This window comes from Caretta caretta, chromosome 10 (genome assembly GCF_965140235.1).
Source record: "Caretta caretta isolate rCarCar2 chromosome 10, rCarCar1.hap1, whole genome shotgun sequence".
NCBI classification, from domain to species: Eukaryota; Metazoa; Chordata; order Testudines; family Cheloniidae; genus Caretta; species Caretta caretta.
This window is the reverse complement of record NC_134215.1, coordinates 66951574-66974305: the sequence shown is the minus strand read 5'-3', so window position 1 is coordinate 66974305 and position 22732 is coordinate 66951574. Positions and strand designations below refer to the sequence as shown.

Genomic DNA, 22732 nt, shown 5'->3' with positions numbered 1-22732 from the left:
AAAATTTAACTTGGATGGAAGGTACAATTTGAAGTGGAAATAGAATATTTACTGACATTACTGCCTTAATAAATCCTAACTGTAGTCTTCAATCCAAATAACTTCATGTTTATCACATGTATTGTTTTTCTAACCCTGCTTCTTCTCTGCTCTCATGTTGTTTATACTGTCATCTTTAAAAACAAACAAACCTGTACTTTGTGTGGAATTCTCATGTTGGGTAAAATTGTCTGTGAATTGACAGTACTATAGTTAGGAAATGAAGCTGTGGGTTGGGACCCCAAATACTTCACCCATAAATACAGCTTGTTGAACTAAAATGTAATACAATCTTTTTTCATCGTGGTTAGCTACTTTGCAGCTGATTAAATTTTCGTGCACATCCATAGAACAGAATGAACGGAAGGACTGAGATTTTAGTATGTAAATAGTGACACTGGGCATTTGGTTTGATAAAATTGTAAGGAGTATCTGCAGTGAGTTCTGTCTCTAAGTAATGATTCATATGGCTGAGTGGTATGAGGAAGGAAAGCTGTGTGGTTTTAGAAAAAGCAGGTGGATTTGGCAAAGATGTGTGTCAATGTAATTTAATTGAAATGATGTGCTAATTTGAGGAAGAAGGTGCTAATGTTTTAACAGTGTCCAGTTATAGCAACATGGGAACTAAAATTGCATTTGTACTGGTGGCCCAAGAAGGGAAGAAGGTCAGTGAGTTCAGGAAGCTAAATGTCACATGGTAAGGCTAAGAATAGGTATAGAACGCTGGAGTGTTGATTCAGATAGTAATTTTAGTGCACTGTTTTTCCATTTAGAATTCCAGGGTTATCTCATTTGAACTGTGAGGTTTAGGTCTGCTGTTTTCAACATGGTTGATCAAGAGCGGACTTCTGCAACATTTCATCTTCCACAAACTCATGCATCCATTTCTCCTGTCCCTCCCTATTCCAGAGAACAGCCCATCTTCACCACCAGAGCACATGTCTTCCAAATTGACCCCAGCACCAAGAAGAACTGGGTTCCTGCAAGCAAGCAGGCTGTAACTGTTTCCTACTTCTATGACAGCACAAGAAACAGCTATCGGATTATCAGTGTGGATGGAGCCAAGGTAGGAGGTTGACAGATACATCTGGCATGCTTATTGATTGGAGAGCATCGTGTGATGCTGCTCACCATTAACTGGTAATAGATATGGATGGGCCAGCCTACAGAGATAATTGAATAAATACTTAATTTGTATGTAATCCACTCTGTTTATTTGTACTGTGAAAGCTTCGAGTGCAGAAGTAAGTGTGTGTGTGTGTAATAACAAGTGGCTTTCTGAACACAATTATACATGTGGAGGCAAGACTATATCAATTTAGGATAGCTTAATAATATTGACATCTTGGCAGGCCAGTAGTTCTTAGTGTCAAGTTTTGGCGAGTATTTGGCTGATTGTGTCTTAAAATATTGTCCATTAAAGGTACATCTGAATTTTTGTGGCAAAAACCTATTTTTAAACGGTACAATGGGAGAGGTGCACGCTCGGACTGGAACTATTAGTTTTGAAGAGAAAGGATTGCCCACTCCTTGGGATAAAATAATATGTCTTCAGTGAGTAATTATGCCCTCCTGCCTGCACCTTGATAGACTGTCACGTTGCTGGTCATTTTTTTCAGTCTGCAAGACATAGTCTGCTATTGTAATTCGCAACCCCATGCAACATTCCTCTAGCACAGTGAAAAAGTGAAGAAACTCCACAATGCTGCAGCCCTTCTCTTGCGCCCCCCTCCTTTAATTAGTTTTTATTGTTTCCGATAATGACTAGTTAAGGCCAAATTCTGCCCTTGGAAGAATGTCTACATTGATTCAGTGGGAGCCCCAGATGTGCATTTGAGGGCAGAATTTACCCCTTGCATGTTTCCTTTGTAAAGGTCTAAACTGGAACAGCTTCAGTTTACCACTTAATTCAGTGGTTAATGTTAGCAAGGCAGAGTTCATTAGCCTTCAGTAGACCAACTTCAGTGACTATTTTATGTAAATTATTTCTCTCTCTAAAATAGAGTACAAATTAGAGTTTTATTTGGACTTAATAGAAGCAAATAAACATTTCAGTTACTATGTTTGGGGTGGAGTACATCTCTTGATGCTTGTGTGCTTCTTTGTCATGCTCAGTGCGCTTTGAGAGGAGCCTTGGTATATTCTACCAAAAGACATTAAAAAAGAGAGCAAAAAAACTGTCAGCATTAGGGTGCACATGCACGAAATCAATCTGAGTCATTTGAAATTAAAAATCTCCTGAGATACGTTCAGCAGAGAATGAATTGTTCACCAGCCTCTGGATTGTCCTTCCTCTTTCCAGAATAGTAGGCCTGTGCTAGCTGAGAAGCAACATAGTGTTTACGCTGGCTTCTTTGGAGTTCTTCATTACCCCTTCTGTGAGTCCTTCCATGCTGGGCATCCCCCTGTTTGGGAATATAGGCTGGAAAAGGAAGCTCTGGTATTGTGCTGCCAGATTCAGCCAGTATGCTTCACTTTTCTAGCACCTTTTTTCCATCCAAGAATCTCAACACATTTACTAATATCAGTTAATTTAGCTTCATAACTTAGCCTGTGAGTAAGTGCTGTTATCCCCATTTTAAAGATGGGCAAACTGAAGTATGGCTAGATTAAACTAGTTGAGTGAGGAAGTCTATGGTGAAAACAACTTAGATTTCATGACTCTCCATTTTATGCCTTAACTGCAAAACCTCCCTCCTTATAGGCCACTGCTTTGCTTAGACAAGTCAGTGTAGGACATGCTGAGACACTTGCATAAAAATCGCATTGAAATCCCACTTCAGCGCATTTGCTGTAGTTTTACCACATCACGCTGACACTATGTAGCAGCAATAAAATGTTATGAAAACTCTCTAGAGTGCAGTGCAATTCATTCCACATTGGTGGTGGTTTGGTTGTGTAAGCTTCATTTTTTTTTTAAAGCTTTCATTGTTCCTCTGGAGCTACATGTTGAATTGCAAATATGGAAAAGAATGTAGGGTCACTCTCACCCCTTTACTGTTGTCATTCATAAAGTCAGGGACTGGCTGCATAATACTAAATGAATATTTGTTACCCTTCTGATGTGTCACTAGTTTGACAGGTCTTGCTCCTTGAAAGAGTGGTTTGTTAGGAAAATCATGTTTTTCCCCCTAATAATTACTGAGTGTTTAGGGAGCACTTGATGTGTCTGTAGAGGGCTATGCAGTTTTCTCTGTGTGGAAATGCATTGTACATTTATAGAGAACATATGCAGTTAAGAAAACATGAAGTAAAACAGGTTGGAGAAAGAAACGTGAATAGTAGGTATCTCTGGCTGTCTGACCAGCATTTGTCTTTCCAGCAGAATGGTTACTAGAGGTAATGTATCAACTATAAGGATGGCATAGATGAGTTAAACTACGTGGTGGATCAGTGATCCGAAGACACTCTCACAAACCTTAGCCACCAGAGACCAGGGTAGTGTCTTTGATGTAACCTCTCACAGAAAAAACAGCTGACACATTCCCCTTTCTGGATAGGCTGTTAGTATTTATATCAAGTGTGAACATAAGAATCTTTTCCAAGATAACATTACCAAGGAAAGGAACAGAGCAATATGTCTTTTAATTACATAATAACAAAGGAACTTTGTAACTTTTTCAAGAAAGTAATTTAATCATAATTCTTGGAGGAGTCATTCGCCAGAGTCCGTCTAAACACGAAGATACAGAACGCTAAAGGAAGTAATATTGACAAATAGGGCTTGGAATGTTCCAGATTTAATGAGGTGACCATTGGCTCCGCCATAGGAAAACCCCTAGTGTTTTAGGCAAAAGTCAGAGTGTGACTTAAACTGGGGAAAAAACATGAGCTAATAAAAGTGGCTGGTTACTGTGCAGTGTGCGGGGGAAAGCATAGGCCAGACTCCTCATTAAAATCAATCTATATTATTCTACCTTTAGAAACACAGAGAGCTGAAAGATTGCGAATTAAACAGAGCAATAACCTCCATCACCCTTTGGAGTTATGCATGGTACTGCCTGGATTGATTTTAAAACAAAAAAAACCCTTCAAGTTGTAAATATTTGTTAAGAAGGAAAACTGAGGTTGGAAAAATAGGAACCTAACATATTTCCATAGAGAACCTGAGAATTAAAACTGTTGTTATTTTCAGCCCCCTCCAAATATGGGGGCAGTGCAGTCATGACAATAAGCAAGGGCTAGGTCTCTTCCCCTCCCTCCCCCCCCCCCCCATTTCAATCTATTGACCCTGTGTAAGGCTGATAGACCACAGTCGTTGGTGTGTGGGATTGAACCTGGGGCCTCTGGAGCTTAGTGCATGAACCTCTACTTTATGAACTAAAAGCCATATGGTCTCGAGTTAAGGCTGTAGAGCAGACTCATTAATCTCTCTCTGTCTCTCTAAGTGGTCTCGATACCACTAGATGGGACAGAACACCAAACCAACGAGGTGTGTGGGTTGCATACTTCCCCTAGCCTGAGGAGGTACGTCCCAGCTGAAATCCCGGACGAGCCCCCACTTGTAACATCAACAGACCCCGATTGTTGGCAGGCAGGATTGAACCTGAGGCATCTGGAGCTAAATGCATAAGCCTTTACTGCATGAGTTAAAAGCCATAGGGCCCCTAGCTAAGGCTCTAGAGCAGACTCATTAATCTCTCTAAGTGGTCTCAGTGCCATTAGATGGGACAGAACACCACACCCAGGAGGTGTGTGGGTTACAACTGCACCAGTTAATCTTTTGAGAAACAATTCTATTCTGTCCTTGGCGAAAAAAAATTACCCCGAGAATTAAAATCCAGTGATAGTTTGGGATGGAACAGATATTTTGAGACCAGTCCAGCAGAGAAACCTGACATCTCATGTTGTGATTGTGACAAACTGGAGAAGATATTTCTATGAGGACGATCAGGCAGATGGGCAGAGAGAAGAGAAATGAAGCAAGATCACAGAAGGAAAAGACCAGCATGTTGCAAAACTGGCTCTAGTAAATATATGCTACAGAAATGATAACCTTTAGTGCTTTAAGGAAAGCGTTCATTTCAACTGCAGAGTGACCATTCATTTGCAGAGCCCAAGTTTGTTTCCACGTGCTATAAAACAACATACAGCATAAGTTACCTTGAAAATTAACTGGCAATGGCCAAGCTGATAACCTTGTTAAAATAATATATATAGTAAGGAAGAGTCCCAGGATACAATGTTTTGTTATCTGGCAGACCTGTGGATCAAAGTCAATGGGCCTATTCGTGGAGTAAAGCGCAACTCTGTGTGAATAAGGGTGGCAGAATCAGGTCTGTGGGATATATTCCTCAGAGTGAATAGAATAAACTGAATAAGCCTCTCTGCAAAATACTTGGCCTTAAATTGCATATCCTGTCATATGAGAGATTAGTAAAAAATAGCACATGTTGAAAAGGAAATTTCTACTGCTGAAGATGATAGAATGATGCTTGGATTCCTTCAGGGTTTGTTTTTCTAATCCTTTCACCAGTCTGCATTACTAGTTAATACAGTAGCTCAGCACATCTGCACAGAACATACATTTCTTTGTTGAATATTTACTCAGTGAATGGGGTGGATTTAGGAACCTGAACTCTAGAGCTACCACTTTCAAGGAAACTATCCGCATACTTTTCTTTGTGGATGAAAGTTAATTGGTTGTGAAAGCATGGACACTTTTTTGTTTTTGTTTGTTTTAACGGTTTGGGATGTTCTGCCAAAAGGTGTGTGTTCAGATTTGAAGAATTTGCAGTTAGTGCTGTCAGAGGGTCTGAGAGAAACATGCCTTTCTCTAGATTTTGTTTTGGCTTTTATACCTTTTTCTTTGCCCTAATTTCCATTATTAGAACAGTATTGAATCTTTTTAAGAGAAATATTTAGCGTGACGCTGAGAAGCAGTTCCATACTGCTACATTTTTTGGCACCAAATAAAGACTTCAGACCACATGCTATGAAAATACTTTGCTAGATGCTTGCACATTCACCATAGCACTTAACTTTATATCTGAGAATTGGGGGGTCTGATTTGTAGCAAATATAATGCATGATTTGGTTGCAATTATTTCTATTTCTTGTGAGCATATTCCAAGTGAACATGTAGTGATATCCTGATTTAGCAGATTAATTAGCTGGGGATATATATAGTATGGCTAAACATATCTGTGGGAATTGCTAATGGATTCCTCCCCTGCTACTCCCTGCTGCTGTGACTATGACAGTACTGACATGCAAGAAGTCCTACTTTTCCATGCCCTTTATAGATTTCACAGCATTTAACTCCATTGTGAACAGATTGCTGGGAGGCAAATGGCTTCCCACCCCTGCTTTTGCTCCTGCTGACTTATGGACCCTAAGGGAAATGTGTGTTAGCTGCAATTATATGTTGTACAGTGACTGCACGTTTTGTCTATGTTTTTGGTCATGTCATCTACTAAAAACAAAACCTATATGCTTGTAATTGGAGACTCACCTTTGTCAAACCTAAATTTCCTGTTCCGTTAGCTATACAGTTAAATAACCAGCAGATATTTTATGGTCATGAAATGCAGAGGAGGAGGAGAAAGCAGCTCAGGAGTCTTCAAAAGTGATCTGAAAACTGTGGTGCTTTGCCTTTTTTTGCTCGTTTTTATAATGTATAAAGAAGGCCTGGAAAAATATTCAGAAAGAGATGGGTAGGGGCATGCGCATGGAGAGGGTTCTGTTTCCTGGGTTTTTTACGTTAGAAATTCAGGTTTTTTCTAGCTGGATTTTATTTGCTGTCATTATTTATTTGTTGTTGGCTGTTTATATTATGGTAGCACCCGGAGTGCTGGTCAAGGTCCTATTGTGCAGTGCACTCTGCAATTGTGGAGGATGACATGGTCCCTGCCCTAAAGATCCATTAGCGACAGTAGAACCAGTAGGATTGTGACATCCAGACAACTTGTGCCAGTGAAACCTGATCAAGTGAGCAGAAAATGGTTCAGACTTTTTAAAACCTTTTTTTATTTTTTTGGTCCAACAACTCAAATGTCTGAATAAACAGTTTGGCAGGTGAGAATGTTCCCTACAGCACTCCTTCCCACCCCTTCGGGTAGGAGCTGAGCTGGAGAGAGATTCCAGTCCACGTTTGAGTCCTCCAAGTAAGACCTCCAGCAAAAAAAGAAAAAATTGACTTGATACCACTTCCATTTTTAACATAAATTCAGCAGAAAGAAAACACTTCAGGCCTTTTTTATATTGCATAAAACTTTTTGAAGGTTAACTGTAAGGTGAATCAAGATAGTATGGCTCAGTGATAAGGTCAATTGCTTTTTCCTCTGGGCACCTAAGTTCAAATGAAGGTTGACTGGTTTTCCTAGACTCCTATGCAGATTTGTTCACAACGGAGAAACCTCAGCACAATTCTCTTGAGCAGAAACTCCCAGGGCTGGAGAAGTTGAGGTGCTGCAGTTTAGGAAGTTGAATATATTTGATCAACTTATTCTCTTTACCCATGAAATATCAAAACTACTAACTTTGACATGGTTATAGACACAGAACTTCGTCTGCTTTATGATTCTAATATGTTTTCAAAAGGAATTCCTAACGAAGGAAAACAGCATGGGGTAAAAACAGCATGGCTGGAACTTTAAAGACTCTATATAAAGTGTAATTGTAGAACTCAGTTCTGTCCTCCAATGTGTATCATGCATCCCTATGTCTATTATTATTAACATTTTATTTTTATATTGGAGAATCAGCCATTGAATTCATGCATATTAGCTGAGGTTTTCTAGTGTGTATAGTGATGCATGCACTGTAAATATTGTTTGGGTTTAGAAACTGATAGGTTAAGCTGCTGGAAGCCCACACTTTTTCTTATCATTGTAATCAGCCCTTACTCAGACTCATCAGAACAAGCAGTTTTGTTCTTTGAGACAGCTGTAACTTAGACGGTCGTAGCTTGAGATGTCCTAGCATAGGTTAAAGAAAAATGCTTGAATATAAAGATCTGTGTCCTAGTAGCAGTGGCAGTTTAAATAATGTACTTGTAAAAGCTATCTGGAGTTGCTTCTTGCAGTCTTTTTCCTTTGTAAATAATGAAAATGGATTGGGCTTCAGTTTGAGAGGTAGCTGCTGGTTTTGTTGTGAAGTTCTCCTTCATTTTGCATGATGAACAAATCGAATGAAGGGGAATATTTGTCCTACATCTGAGGCAGAGTCTGTTACCACCATCCCGCTGTTTTTTAACCTTATTTTCTAATTACACTGGAATAGTGGAATAAGTTATAATGAATGAAATCTGCAGAAGACTGGTTCTAATATGCACTTTGTGAGGTCACTGGAAGACACTGACTAGTAGTTCTGGGGTGCAAACTTCTTTTGAAAGGATATTGAAATTGGAAAGGGCTCAGAAGAGTCACAAGAATGATGCAACTTATTAAGAATCTGCCTTACAGTGAGAGGTTTAAGAAGAGGTTTTATCAAAGAGAAGGTTAAGAGGTGACCAGATCACAGTCTGAGTACCTGCACAGGAGAAGATTTCTGATAGTAGGGGGCTCTTTAATCTAGCATACAAAGGCATAACAAACTTGGCAATGGCTAGAAGTTGAAGCTGGACAAATTGAAACTGGAAATAAAGGACAGATTTTCAGCAGTGAGGGCAATTAAGCATTGGAACAACCTATCAAGGGATGTACCCTATTCTCCATCACATGAGGTCTTAAGGTGATTCTCCATCTCAGAAGGTCATCAAGATATGATGTCTTGCTAAAAGGTACATTACATTTCACCCAGTAGCTTGACACAGGAGTCACTGGGTGAAAATCTTTAGCCTGTGTTATGCAGGAGGTCAGATCAGATGATTGCATTGATCCCTTCTGGCCTTAAAATCTATTATTCTAGTTCTGCATTGGGTTAGTAGTAGCTTAAGGTTGTCTGTATTTGTGGTATAACCGTATTAAATGGTATGGTAACCTAAAATAGCTTGAGCGCTGTCAAGGTTCCTCCCCCACTCTGAACTCTAGGGTACAGATGTGGGGACCTGCATGAAAAACCTCCTAAGCTTATCTTTACCAGCTTAGGTCAAAACTTCCCCAAGGTACAAAATATTCCACCCTTTGTCCTTGGATTGGCTGCTACCACCACCAAACAGATACTGGTTACTGGGGAAGAGCTGTTTGGAAACGTCTTTCCCCCCAAAATACTTCCCAAAACCTTGCACCCCACTTCCTGGACAAGGTTTGGTAAAAAGCCTCACCAATTTGCCTGGGTGACTACAGACCCAGACCCTTGGATCTTAAGAACAATGAACAATCTTCCCAACACTTGCACCCCCCCTTTCCTGGGAAATGTTGGATAAAAAGCCTCACCAATTTGCATAGGTGACCACAGACCCCTTGGATCTGAGAACAATGAAAAAGCATTCAGTTTTCTTACAAGAAGACTTTTAATAAAAATAGAAGTAAATAGAAATAAAGAAATCCCCCCTGTAAAATCAGGATGGTAGATACCTTACAGGGTAATTAGATTCAAACATAGAGAACCCCTCTAGGCAAAACCTTAAGTTACAAAAAAGATACACAGACAGAAATAGTTATTCTATTCAGCACAGTTCTTTTCTCAGCCATTTAAAGAAATCATAATCTAACACGTACCTAGCTAGATTACTTACTAAAAGTTCTAAGACTCCATTCCTGGTCTATCCCTGGCAAAAACAGAATAAAGACAGACACACAGGCCCTTTGTTTGTCTCCCTCCTCCCAGCTTTTGAAAGTATCTTGTCTCCTCATTGGTCATTTTGGTCAGGTGCCAGCGAGGTTACCTTTAGCTTCTTAACCCTTTACAGGTGAGAGGAGCTTTCCCTTGGCCAGGAGGGATTTCAAAGGGGTTTACCCTTCCCTTTATATTTATGACAAGCGCTCTCTAGCTGTTAAAGTTAAGCATAACTATTACAGGTCTTTGGCTGCTACCACCAATTGGGACTTGAAATAATTGCAGCAGTCTGTCTACACAAGGGCTCCCAGAATTGCAAATACTGGTTGAGCTGAACTAGTGTAGGGAATGGAGGGAAATTTTGAAGAACATTTTTGGCATAAACAAGACGTGAGGCTGTGAAGGGAACAGAAAATTGGTTAGAACTGGGATATGAAACAGAATGAGCTCTGTTGTGTCCTGATTTGGCTTCAAGAAACTTGATGGGTCCTTTGAGACTCTGTGTGTATTAACTAGGAGTCCCGACATCTGTGCAAGACGTTATTTCGGAATAAAATGTCATCATGTGGAGCTTTGTGATTTGAATGGATTGATCATTTCTACTGTAATCTCTTTTCACATTATTAAAATCCAAGTGCAAGATCCCACATCCCTTCCTTTGACTCGCAGGATATAAATTCTTCAAAAGCAAACTTGTAAACCTAGTCAGACATAGGTGACAAATTATTGGCAGCAGCTGCTTGGTGGTAAAAGTGAGCTGGTCCAGCTCCACATTTGATTATGTTCCTGTGGACAGCCCAGCTGCTTCTCACTGACTTTGTGAAAAGAGCACCCAGAATTGCATCCAGCAGATTGGTGCTGCAAAAACCACTTTTCAGATCCAGTTTGTGGAGTATTTGGTCACAAAGCGTTGTGCCCTACAGACACATTTAAACGGCACCATTTTCCAATTAATAAGAAAATTGTTTGCTCAAGCCGAAGATCACATTTTAATTGATGGAAACGCCTATACTTTAATAATGGAAAAACTAATGACAATTCATAATCACCTCTTATAGATTTTGAGCACTAGCTTCAAGTGTTACCCTGGGCATTGGAATGTGCCAAGACCACTGGCACCAGGTGGTCATCCAAACTGTGTGATGTTCTGATAATGAAACCTGAAACCAGGCAAAGCGCATCTGATTTTTGTTACATTCTCCTAAACTCAGGCCAGGCTCAGTGAGGTTAGTGGATCTTTCAGAAAATCCTGGCCAGGTCTCCGATGAGCATGAGCTGGTATGTGGCATCAAGTGAAAAATCACAAACAGCTCAGAGGCTGTTGCTGGGGTCGTGAAACCAGGCACAACTTGGTGGGGTGTGCTGGGGTTTTTGGCTTTGTTAGATTTCAAAGCAAAGCTTGCACGGGTGTGAACTGATGAAGATGAGTGTCATATAGCACTAGTGGTTAAAGTCCCTTGCTTCTGCTTGCTAGAATTCATTGACTATGGGAACACTTGTCATCATGCATGGATTCTGCATGGTCCTATCCAGCCCTTCTTTTGTAACAGGAATAAAAGCCAGATACCTTGCAGTTTATTCCCAGAGGTTTCCTTGATGAATCAGCAAATGCTTTATTACATAAGCCTTCCTCCCTTCAAACAGGGCATTTTTGCTTTAACCCATTTTTTTTAGTTCAGCCACTGAAAGTAATAAGGAATAATTGATGTAAGCTGTGACGCTTTTTAAAGCTCTAAGGATTGCTTGTCCAATGGAACAGCTAATTTACATCGTTAGTTTCTCTTTTTCCCCTTGCTGTACTGCTGATGGTGTCTGTTTGGAAATCCCCACACAACCACTAAAACAATCTGAGAGTTAACGTTTCAGCCATTCTAATCAAGTCAACAGTGCCAGATGCAATTTATAAATAAACTATTATAACATGCACTCCTTAAAATTTGTGCATCAAACGTAATTTGGTGCATATTATTTTTTAAAAGAGGAAAAACATGTAGAATAGAAATGATTTTCATCCATGGAGCACAGAGATATTATTTTACACAATCCTATAGATGTATACGTGTATACACAGAGGCATATGCCTTCGGCTGTGTGGATGTAGAAATTGCCAGGCTGGATCAGACCAGTGAGCCTTCCATGTTACTGTAGCCAGACCAGATGCTTCCGAGGAAAATGGCCAGGAGACATTCTCATCGCCTGTAAATAACTTGTCCATGTTCCTTCCTCTATCAGATATCAATTATCTACCCAGCAGTATGACTTTTGCAACACAGATAGTCTTTTTAGTAGAATGTGATTATAAGTTCAGCCTTTCGGGGGCGGAGAGTAAGTTGCATCGATCACTCTATCGTGAATCGCTTCAAAAGGAGTTCCAGTTAATCTTCCTCTAACAGAAGAAGGGTGTCATGAGCTTGGGGGTGGGGAAAGAGGAAGAAATAGTAACATAAATTAAAAATATAATTATGTGTAAGAGCTCAGAACAGGATTTTTCTCTTTTATATGTGCAGTGGAGATGTGGATTTATTGCTGCACTAGAGCAGGCTTAACAATACAGTGATAACTAAATTAGCTCATGCCCCCTAATTATACCTGCTTCCCCTCTCTGGTTCCAGCCCATGTGATCAGTATGAAAAGTTTATGACCATAAACAACCAAGTAGGTAGGGAGAGCCTGTGCAGATTGGACTCTCTGTAGTACCTAATTGCCTTCTATGATGAGATAACTGGCTCTGTGGATGAGGGGAAAGCAGTGGATGTGTTATTCCTTGACTTTAGCAAAGCTTTTGATACAGTCTCCCACAGTATGCTTACCAGCAAGTTAAAGAGGTATGGGCTGGATGAATGGACTATAAGGTGGCTAGAAAGCTGGCTAGATCGTCGGGCTCAATGGGTAGTGATCAATGGCTCCATGTCTAGTTGGCAGTCGGTATCAAGCGGAGTGCCCCAAGGGTCAGTCCTGGGGCCGGTTTTGTTCAATATCTTCATTTATGATCTAGAGGATGGCGTGGGCTGCACCCTCAGCAAGTTTGCAGATGACACTAAACTGGGAGGAGTGGTAGATATGCTGGAGGGGAGGGATAGGATACAGAAGGACCTAGACAAATTGGAGGATTGGGCCAAAAGAAATCTGGTGAGGTTCAAAAAAGACAAGTGCAGAGTCCTGCACTTAGGGCGGAAGAATCCCATGCACCGCTACAGACTAGGGACCGAATGGCTAGGCAGCAGTTCTGCAGAAAAGGACCTAGGGGTTACAGTGGACGAGAAGCTGGATGAGAGTCAACAGTGTGCCCTTGTTGCCAAGAAGGCTAATGGCATTTTGGGATGTATAAGTAGGGGCATTGCCAGCAGATCGAGGGACGTGATCATTCTCCTTTATTCGACATTGGTGAAGCCTCATCTGGAGTACTGTGTCCAGTTTTAGGCCCCACACAACAAGAAGGATGTGGAAAAATTGGAAAGAGTCGAGCGGAGGGCAACAAAAATGATTAGGGGTTTGGAACATGAGTTATGAGGAGAGGCTGAGGGAAATGGGATTGTTTAGTCTGCAGAAGAGAAGAATGAGGGGGGATTTGATAACTGCTTTCAACTACCTGAAAGGGGGCTCTAAAGAGGAGGGATTTTTACCAGTGGTTCCCAGACTTGTTCTGCTGCTTGTGCAGGGAAAGCCCCTGGCGGGCTGGGCCGGTATGTTTACTTGTCACGTCCGCAGGTTCGGCTGATTGCAGCTCCCAGTGGCCGCAGTTCGCTGCTCCAGGCCAATGGAAGCCGCTGGAAGCGGCATGGGCTGAGAGACGTACTGGAGCTCCCATTGGCCTGGAGCAGCGAACCACGGCCACTGGGAGCCACGATCGGCTGAATCTGCGGATGCAGCAGGTATACAAACTGATCCGCCTGCCAGGGGCTTTCCCTGCACAAGTGGTGGAACAAGTCTGGGAACCACTGATCTAGACTGTTCTCAGTGGTAGTAGATGACAGAACAAGCAGTAATGGTCTCAAGTTGCAGTGGGGAAGGTTTAGGTTGGATATTAGGAAAAACCTTTTTCACTAGGAGGGTGGTGAAGCATCGGTACCTAGGGAGGTGGTGGAATCTCCTTCCTTAGAGGTTTTCAAGGTCAGGCTTGACAAAGCCCTGACTGGGATGATTTAGTTGGGAATTGGTCCTGCTTTGAGCGGGGGTTGGACTAGATGGCTTCCTGAGGTCCCTTCCAACCCTGATATTCTGTGATTCTATGCCTACTTGGCCATGTCTGTCCCAAGATAGGAATGTTTAGGACTGCAACGTGAGGCCTTCGTCCTGAGGCTTCAGTAATGTCGTTACAGGGGTGTAGAAAATGTTAGAGATTTTATAAGACTTCATACAAGTGTTTGTCTGTAATATGGTGGCTGCACAAAAGACAATGTGCTTTTATTAGGTACAGAAAATGTGGGCATTATGTAACCACAAACTATTTTTGTGACGTATAATTATAGTGTTTTCATGTTCTCATTTCCAGTCACCAGGAAAATCTTAAAGGGTTAGCTCCACAAAGGAAACTTAGGCTCAGTGTTAGAATGCTGGACTCTAGGTGCCCTGCCAACCAGTGGAATTCACCGCCCCAGTTGGTCACCCAGGCACCCTATACAATGCATGGGAACAGTTAGGCACCTAAGAATGGGATCCACAAAAGACTGTGTGCTGAGCTAGGCAGAGCTAGCCAGTGGGAAATGCTGAGGAGAGGGGTGTGGCCTAAGCCCTGCCCTTCAAAGGGAATTAGGTGCCTATCTCCACCTGGGATTCACAGTCACAAACCCTCTTCTGGAGTTCAGCACCTAAGCTGGATCAGGCTTTTCTTTTTTTTTTTTTTTTGCAAAAAAGGAATACAGACTTGAATGTGGCTCTCCCACATCCCAGTGGGTGCCCTAGCCACTGGATCATGGACTCATTCTAGTCCAGTGAATAGTCTATTATTTTATAAAGTGGAACAGCTTCAACAGGAGAGCTTGGGAGAGCCCCCACCCAAAATACCCCATAGCCTCGTGAGTAGGACACTCCCTCACAGGTGGGATACCTGGGTTCAGGTCCCTGCTACTCTCAGGCAGAGTGGGGATTGGAACCTGGGTGGCCCACATTCTCCATGACTGATCTAAGCACTGGGCTAAAGAATATACGGCTGTGTTTTATGCAGGGCCTGATCCATTAGGCTGGGAAACTCCTAGTTTGTGAATCTCACTGAGGTTTAGGCTCTGCCGGTGCCCACCAGCAGAAATGTAGGCATCTTTGGGGCTTTATTTATGGGAATGTTGGCACCTACAGGATCTGGTGGCAGCTAAGTGAGGGTTTTGAGGTTCTAAATTTTGGATTTGGGCACCTAAATTCCTTTACAGATCTAGCCCCAAGTATCCATTGTGTACACCCCATGGACAAATTAGAAGGCTCCCTTCCTAGCAAGTAAAAACAATACAGAAAACTTTGTTTATATTCCTTATAAAAATTACATTAAATCTATAAATAACAGTTCATATCAAATGATTAAAAGTGCTTGGAAAGACAGGCTGTAGATTTCCTACATGAAACAGTACTCAGGCTTTTGAATAGTGTGGGTGGCTGGATGTGTGCACTGTGCCTTCAAGGGAAAAAAAAATTAGCTGTCAAAGCAGACATTTGAGATTTAGATTGGACCCTCCCCCGAAAAAGCCTACCCAAACCAGTGGCGATGTTAATTACCTTGAAAGATGATATATTTGGAGTAGGTGTAGCTGCAAAATTACCTAGTAGAATTCACATAAAGCAGGAACATTTTTTCATTGCATTTAGACAGGTTTCTCAGTAGGGACTTCATCACAGAATTATTTTCTCAGTGGAAGACTGCTTAGTCTTTTTTTTTTTTTTAGTACTTTTACATCTATTCATAAAATGGGTTAGGAGCCATTTCCAGATGTAAATCATATATGGGTTTTGTTTGATTTGTTTTAACTTGGGGTTTAAAAACACACCCCCATCACTCAACTTGACTATTTTGGCTGGCTGCAAAGTAGATCCATAGGGCAAAGGGATGTGAAGAATAATCAGTATTGAAATACCAAACCTGCTGGGCTAGTTGCACGTACAACAGAAGTCCCTGCAAATAACCAGCCTTGTCAGATACATGGGGCTAAAATGCTGGTCTTTTGTTCGGCACCTGTAACTAATTATCTGGTGATAAAATCAGGTCTGGTCTCAAGTATTGTCCCACCAACACTCTAAGCCCCTCAATCGTGCATAAGTGATGTAGAGGAGCAAAGAGGAACATGAAGAGAGAAGAATTATAAAGCTCTTCTTTGAATTATGACACATCTCTATCTAATACATCCTTATCTTCAACTCATCCAAATTAAAGCAAGTGGTACGTGGCAGGTTGTGCAGATGAATCAAGACCAATGCATGCACACAGCTACTACATTCAATTTCCAGCGAATGGGTGTGTCAGATTGTATTTCTCAGGGTGTAGCAGCACTCACAATTTTTAGAAGCATCTCCCACAAAGACTTGGCAGAAAGGGGGGGGGGGAAACTTGATTACATTCACTGGTAGTGATTATAACAACTATAATTAATCCGCCTGCATTACAGGCTCATTGCTTGAGCCAGAGTACTGTTCTCAATTTCTGACTCCTTAGTTGCTATTGGATTGTTTCTTTGCTCTACTCCTGTGTTTTGTTTCTTTTCATAGCAGTCTTGATTAACAAAGCTTTTTTTAAAATATATATATTTTTGGTGGACCATAGACAAGGAAGAATACTCGAGATCAGGGGTCAGTAACCTATGGCACGTGTGCCAAAGATGGCACGCGAGCCAATTTTTAATGGCACGCTGCTGTCTGCCTACCCCAGCAGACAGCAGCCTGCTATTAAAAATCCTGCCCTGCGCGGCCCGCTCTTCTCCGCCCCCCGCCGACCGCTCTCTCCTTGCAGGGCGGAGGGGAGGGGAAAGCTTGCCGACCCCTGATATATAGACTTCTAGAGAGAGACCTTCTAAAAAATGTTAAAATGTATTATTGGCATGTAAAACCTTAAATTAAAGTAAATAAATGAAGACTCAGCACACCACTTCTAAAAGGTTGCCGACCCCTAGTCTAGACAAGCCCTGAGACTTGCCCTTATTGCAGACGTGCAGCCTAGAGGGCTGGGGAAATGAAATTTCAGTTGAGGGGCACACACACACATTCAGCTTCACACCTTTGAGAGCATAACTGAGAAATTATTAGTAGCTTGTTTAGGTAACCTTAATGACTGACTTAATGGTCAGTTACCTTGGCTTCGTTATTTTGGGCATGTCCATATTAGGGTTCCTCTAGACCTCTTCCACTTGGTTCTACAAAAGCTCAGTTTGACTCCAGTCTCATCACTGTGGTTCCTTTATTTGGCATACAGGAAAGCTACGCTGAGTTGGTCAGGCTCAAGCATAGAGGGTGGGAACAGGGCATAACACACATCCAAAGTTACACAGCAGACCTCTCCCTTTATCTACATTTAGACATTACATTGCATTTGCCATACATTGCATCACATATTTTTGGATTGGGTTGTAAGAAGCTGTACAGCAGGCTCTGTCCACGCACAATTTACTCCTTACCTCAATTTATGTTCCAGGCTTATTTTAGCCATTGTTATCTTAGCCATTGTAAATTGTTCCCTGTGTGTTTCCTCTTATCGTATCTTTTATAGACATTCTGTTTTCAGCCTGCTGATCCATTTACCTGCCTAATTCTGTCTCTCATAAAATAAGGCCACCCCCATTTCCAGTTACTCATGTCAAGCCAGGCCTACAGTCCATGTGGGGAAGTTATTCCAGATTAAGGATATGAATTTAAAATGCAAGAGCTATTCTGTGTTAACTCCTGTGTGGGTACTCTTAGTGCCTTTTTCCAGTTTAGCTTAATCAACTTCCAAAATATACTGGCTAAAGGACTAGCTACTTTGCAGCAAAAAGAAAAGGAGTACTTGTGGCACCTTAGAGACTAACCAATTTATTTGAGCATAAGCTTTAGTGAGCTACAGCTCACTTCATCAGATGCATTCAGTGGAAAATACAGTGGGGAGATTCATATACACAGAGAACACAAAACAATGGGTGTTATCATACACACTGTAAGGAGAGTGATCACTTAAGATGAGCTAATGTCAGCGGGGGAGAGGGGAAGAAAACCTTTTGTAGTGGTAATCAAGGTGGGCCATTTCCAGCAGTTGACAAGAACGTCTGAGGAACGGTAGGGGTGGCAGGGAATAAACATGGGGAAATAGTTTTACTTTGTGTAATGACCCATCCACTCCCAGTCTCTATTCAAGCCTAAGTTAATTGTATCCAGTTTGCAAATTAATTCCAATTCAGCAGTCTCTCGTTGGAGTCTGTTTTTGAAGTCTTTTTGTTGTAATATTGTGACTTTTAGGTCTGTAATCTAGTGACCAGAGAGACTGAAGTGTTCTCCGACTGGTTTATGAATGTTATAATTCTTGACATCTGATTTGTGTCCATTTATTCTTCTACGTAGAGACTGTCCAGTTTGACCAATGTACATGGCAGAGGGGCATTGCTGGCACATATCACATTGGTAGATGTGCAGGTGAACGAGCCTCTGATAGTGTGGCTGATGTGATTAGGCCCTATGATGGTGTCCCCTGAATAGATATGTGGACACAGTTGGCAACGGGCTTTGTTGCAAGGATAGGTTCCTGGGTTAGTGGTTCTGTTGTGTGGTGTGTAGTTGTTGGTGAGTATTTGCTTCAGGTTGGGGGCTGTCTATAAGCAAGGACTGGCCTGTCTCCCAAGATCTGTGAGAGTGATGGGTCGTCCTTCAGGATAGGTTGTAGATTGTTGATGATGTGTTGGAGAGGTTTTAGTTGGGGGCTGAAGGTGATGGCTAGTGGCGTTCTGTTATTTTCTTTGTTGGGCCTGTCCTGTAGTAAGTGACTTCTGGGTACTCTTCTGGCTGTGTCAATCTGTTTCTTCACTTCAGCAGGTGGGTATTGTAGTTGTAAGAATGCTTGATAGAGATCTTGTAGGTGTTTGTCTCTGTCTGAGGGGTTGGCGCAAATGCGGTTGTATCGTAGAGCTTGGCTGTAGACAATGGATCGTGTGGTGTGATCTGGGTGAAAGCTGGAGGCATGTAGGTAGGAATAGAGGTCAGTAGTTTCCGGTATAGGGTGGTGTTTGTGACCATCGCTTATTAGCACAGTAGTGTCCAGGAAGTGGATCTCTTGTGTGGACTGGTCCAGGCATCTGAGGTTGATGGTGGGATGGAAATTGTTGAAATCATGGTGGAATTCCTCAAGGGCTTCTTTTCCATGGGTCCAGATGATGAAGATGTCATCAATATAGCGCAAGTAGAGCAGGGGCATTAGGGGACAAGAGCTGAGGAAGCATTGTTCTAAGTCAGCCATAAAAATGTTGGCATACTGTGGGGCCATGCGTGTACCCATAGCAGTGCTGCTGGTTTGAAGGTATACATTGTCCCCAAATGTGAAATAGTTATGGGTGAGGACAAAGTCACAAAGTTCAGCCACCAGGTTTGCCGTGACATTAGCGGGGATACTGTTCCTGACAGCTTGTAGTCCATCTTTGTGTGGAATGTTGGTGTAGAGGGCTTCTACATCCATAGTGGCCAGGATGGTGTTTTCAGGAAGATCACCGATGGATTGTAGTTACCTCAGGAAGTCAGTGGTGTCCCGAAGATAGCTGGGAGTGCTGGTAGCATAGGGGCTGAGGAGGGAGTCTACATAGCCAGACAATCCTGCTCTCAGGGTGCCAATGCCTGAGAGGATGGGGCATCCAGGATTTCCAGGTTTATGGATCTTGGGTAGTATAGATTCTTTATGGATTCTTGGGTTTATGGATTCTTGGGTAGTAGAATATCCCAGGTCGGGGCTCCAGGGGTGTGTCTGTGCGGATTTGTTCTTGTGCTTTTTCAGGGAGTTTCTTGAGCAAATGCTGTAGTTTCTTTTGGTAACCCTCAGTGGGATCAGAGAGTAACGGCTTGTAGAAAGTGGTGTTGCAGAGTGCCTAGCAGCCTCTTGTTCATATTCCGACCTATTCATGATGACGACAGCACCTCCTTTGTCAGCCTTTTTGATTATGATGTCAGAGTTGTTTCTGAGGCTGTGGATGGCATTGTGTTCTGCACGGCTGAGGTTGTGGGGCAAGTGATGCTGCTTTTCCACAATTTCAGCCCATGCACGTCGGCGGAAGCATTCTATGTAGAAGTCCAGTCTGTTGTTTCGACCTTCAGGAGGAGTCCACCTAGAATCCTTCTTTTTGTAGTGTTGGTAGGGAGGTCTCTGTGGATTAGTATGTTGTTCAGAGGTGTGTTGGAAATATTCCTTGAGTCAGAGACGTCGAAAATAGGATTCTAGGTCACTACAGAACTGTATCATGTTTGCGGGGGTGGAGAGGCAGAAGGAGAGACCCCAAGATAGGACAGATTCTTCTGCTGGGCTAAGAATATAGTTGGATAGATTAACAATATTGCTGGGTGGGTTAAGGGAACCATTGCTGTGGCCCCTTGTGGCATGTAGTAGTTTAGATAGTTTAGTGTCCTTTTTCTTTTGTAGAGAAGCAAAGTGTGTGTTGTAAATGGCTTGTCTAGTTTTTGTAAAGTCCAACCACGAGGAAGTTTGTGTGGAAGGTTGTTTTTTTATGAGAGTATCCAGTTTTGAGAGCTCATTCTTAATCTTTCCCTGTTTGCTGTAGAGGATGTTGATCAGGTGGTTCCGCAGTTTCTTTGAGAGTGCGTGGCACAAGCTGTCAGCATAGTCTGTGTGGTATGTAGATTGTAATGGATTTTTTACCTTCACTCCTTTTGGTATGATGTCCATCTGTTTGCATTTGGAAAGGAACTTTGCAGCAGTTATTCCATTTAATTTCCACATGTAGAGAAGTTCTTGGTTGGAGCAGGTAAATTGGATGATATTCAGACCTGGTGGATATTCTTGCAGAAGGTTCTTGTGTATAGGAAATATTATTACCTTGGAATATGTCCTGCTTGCGAGTTGCCACACCATATAGGTATGCCTACCGCTCTGCCAAGATCCCGGTGGGGTCTTTTTCCTCTTCCTTTTGGAGTTGAGCCTCTGGGATCTTTACTCCTCCCTTATTTTAGAGGAGCAGGGAGGAGTGCTCGTCTGGCAAGCAGTGCCTGATGCCACAGGGCATCTGTTCAGCACCAGGCCAACCTAAAGAAACCTAAATCCCAAAGATCCCTTAGCTCCATTCTGTTGATCTTCAGCTGACTGACAATTGTGCTGTTTTTAAATCCCCTGCCCTATCCATGACTTCGTGAAATGGTGACAATATGTAATGTAATGAGTGATTCACAAATATCTCTATTTTTTTCCTTTACCCTTGCTTTTGGGAAGCATGCTGGCATTTTTGTACTGGTTCTGCAAGTTGTACATGAGTAATACATCTGTGAATCAAGAGAGCCACTTTCTGCCCAGTGCAGTGCTATCACACAGACCTCAAACCTCAGACTTCTTAGATGCCAAAGTCCTACAACTTTAAAAAAGTCTCTGTGCATCTCACAAGCATTTTGACAACTTACATCACCCATAGTTTCTCTCTCTTTTTCTACAGGTTTATGCTTTCTTGTAGCCTATACAATTTACTTATTTGGCTGAGTCTCTCTGCATGAAGGCTTTACCATAGATGTCATCTGCTGTATATGTGTCTTCATAGCTTCCAGCATATTTATGTTAACTTTTATCCAACAAACATTCCCTTTTTCAGGCCATTCTGTTAAAGTATCTAGAGTCAAATATCACTTTGAGAACTTGCTGTCTGGGCATTGTAGCACTAAGCTTGTACTGAGATGGGTTGCATCATGTTTTTTTAATTATTTTTATTATACAGGATATCCATTAGGGTTTTCTCTCTTGCTGAAGGAGGTGCGATTAATATAAATTGTTTTATATAGACATTTCAGGAACAATAACTATCGATACACTTAGTATAGATGTCAAAGTAAAGAGTGATTCTTTCTTTTACCACACATACAGAACTTAGTTTGTGTGATAAATGAGTTTATTATTCTTTAAGGGTGCTTATTACATTACTTTCTCCTCTGCCCCGTCTCTAAGGAAAACTCACTAACTATCTCTGGTCTTGATCATATTTGATTAGATTATTCTGCCAAGAAGCTCTATGACCATTGAACCTTCAATTCTGGATTAAAGGTTGAAAGATTATTCAAGTTTCTGGTACAGTCATAATTGCATCTAGTGCTTGTATTATATTAGTGCAGCCCAAATCCAAAATTATTACATGTGTCTGTTGGATTTGCTGGGTCATCTTTTCTTACAGAAATAGAATAACAGATCCAGGAAGTTACAGATGGAGAAGTCCTGTCAGATTATTCTGTCCATTGCAGAAGTTTTTATTGAAGTGAATTTGCTAATCTAGTGTATAATTTAGTTTTGAGTCCCAAGCAAAGACGTTTCCATCACTTCCCTTCGGAGACGATTCCACAGACTAATGGAGCGAACGGTCAGACAGATTTTCCTGATATTCATTCTAAATTTATCTTTTTAATGCGCGCCTCTTATTCTTTCTTATAACCTTGTGTCTCTCTGTCCTTTCTATTCTTAGTGTTTACAGTCTTCAAATATTTATAGGCTACAGAAACATAGAAATTAGAGGTGTTTTTCATCTCTAAATATTAAATGACAGGATTTTCCAGGGTTGTGGGTTTTTTTTACTTGTTAGCTTTTTGTTTAACTATATGATACTGCAGCTGTTAGCGGCAATGTCTGGATTTAAGAGATTTTTGACTCTCTTCTCCTAACAAACCTGTTCTATGCAAAAAGAATGGAAGGATTGTCTGCTGTTTGAAATTGTGTCCTATGATGTATTGTATGGTACCAAGTAATGTTGGAGCGCTATTACATGACTGCTGCTCCTTTGGGAACCATGTTAAAAACAAGCTGGGTATCTCATGAGGTTATCTTAGTGAGCAACATCTTAAATAAACACAATTTCCCTCCTGCATGTAACATTCAAATTCCAGTTCCCACTTTTATTTCAAAACC

The 22732-nt window shown here is 41.6% G+C and overlaps 1 protein-coding gene across 1 annotated transcript in view; it reads left to right on the top strand.

Moving 5' to 3' along the window:
* HOMER2 (homer scaffold protein 2) overlaps positions 1–22732 on the top strand; it is a 110735-nt gene that overhangs the window by 48710 nt on the left and 39293 nt on the right. The window contains exon 2 of the mRNA XM_048867321.2: positions 949–1105. Coding sequence (XP_048723278.1) covers positions 949–1105 — 157 coding nt within the window. The remainder of the gene's footprint in view (positions 1–948; positions 1106–22732) is intronic.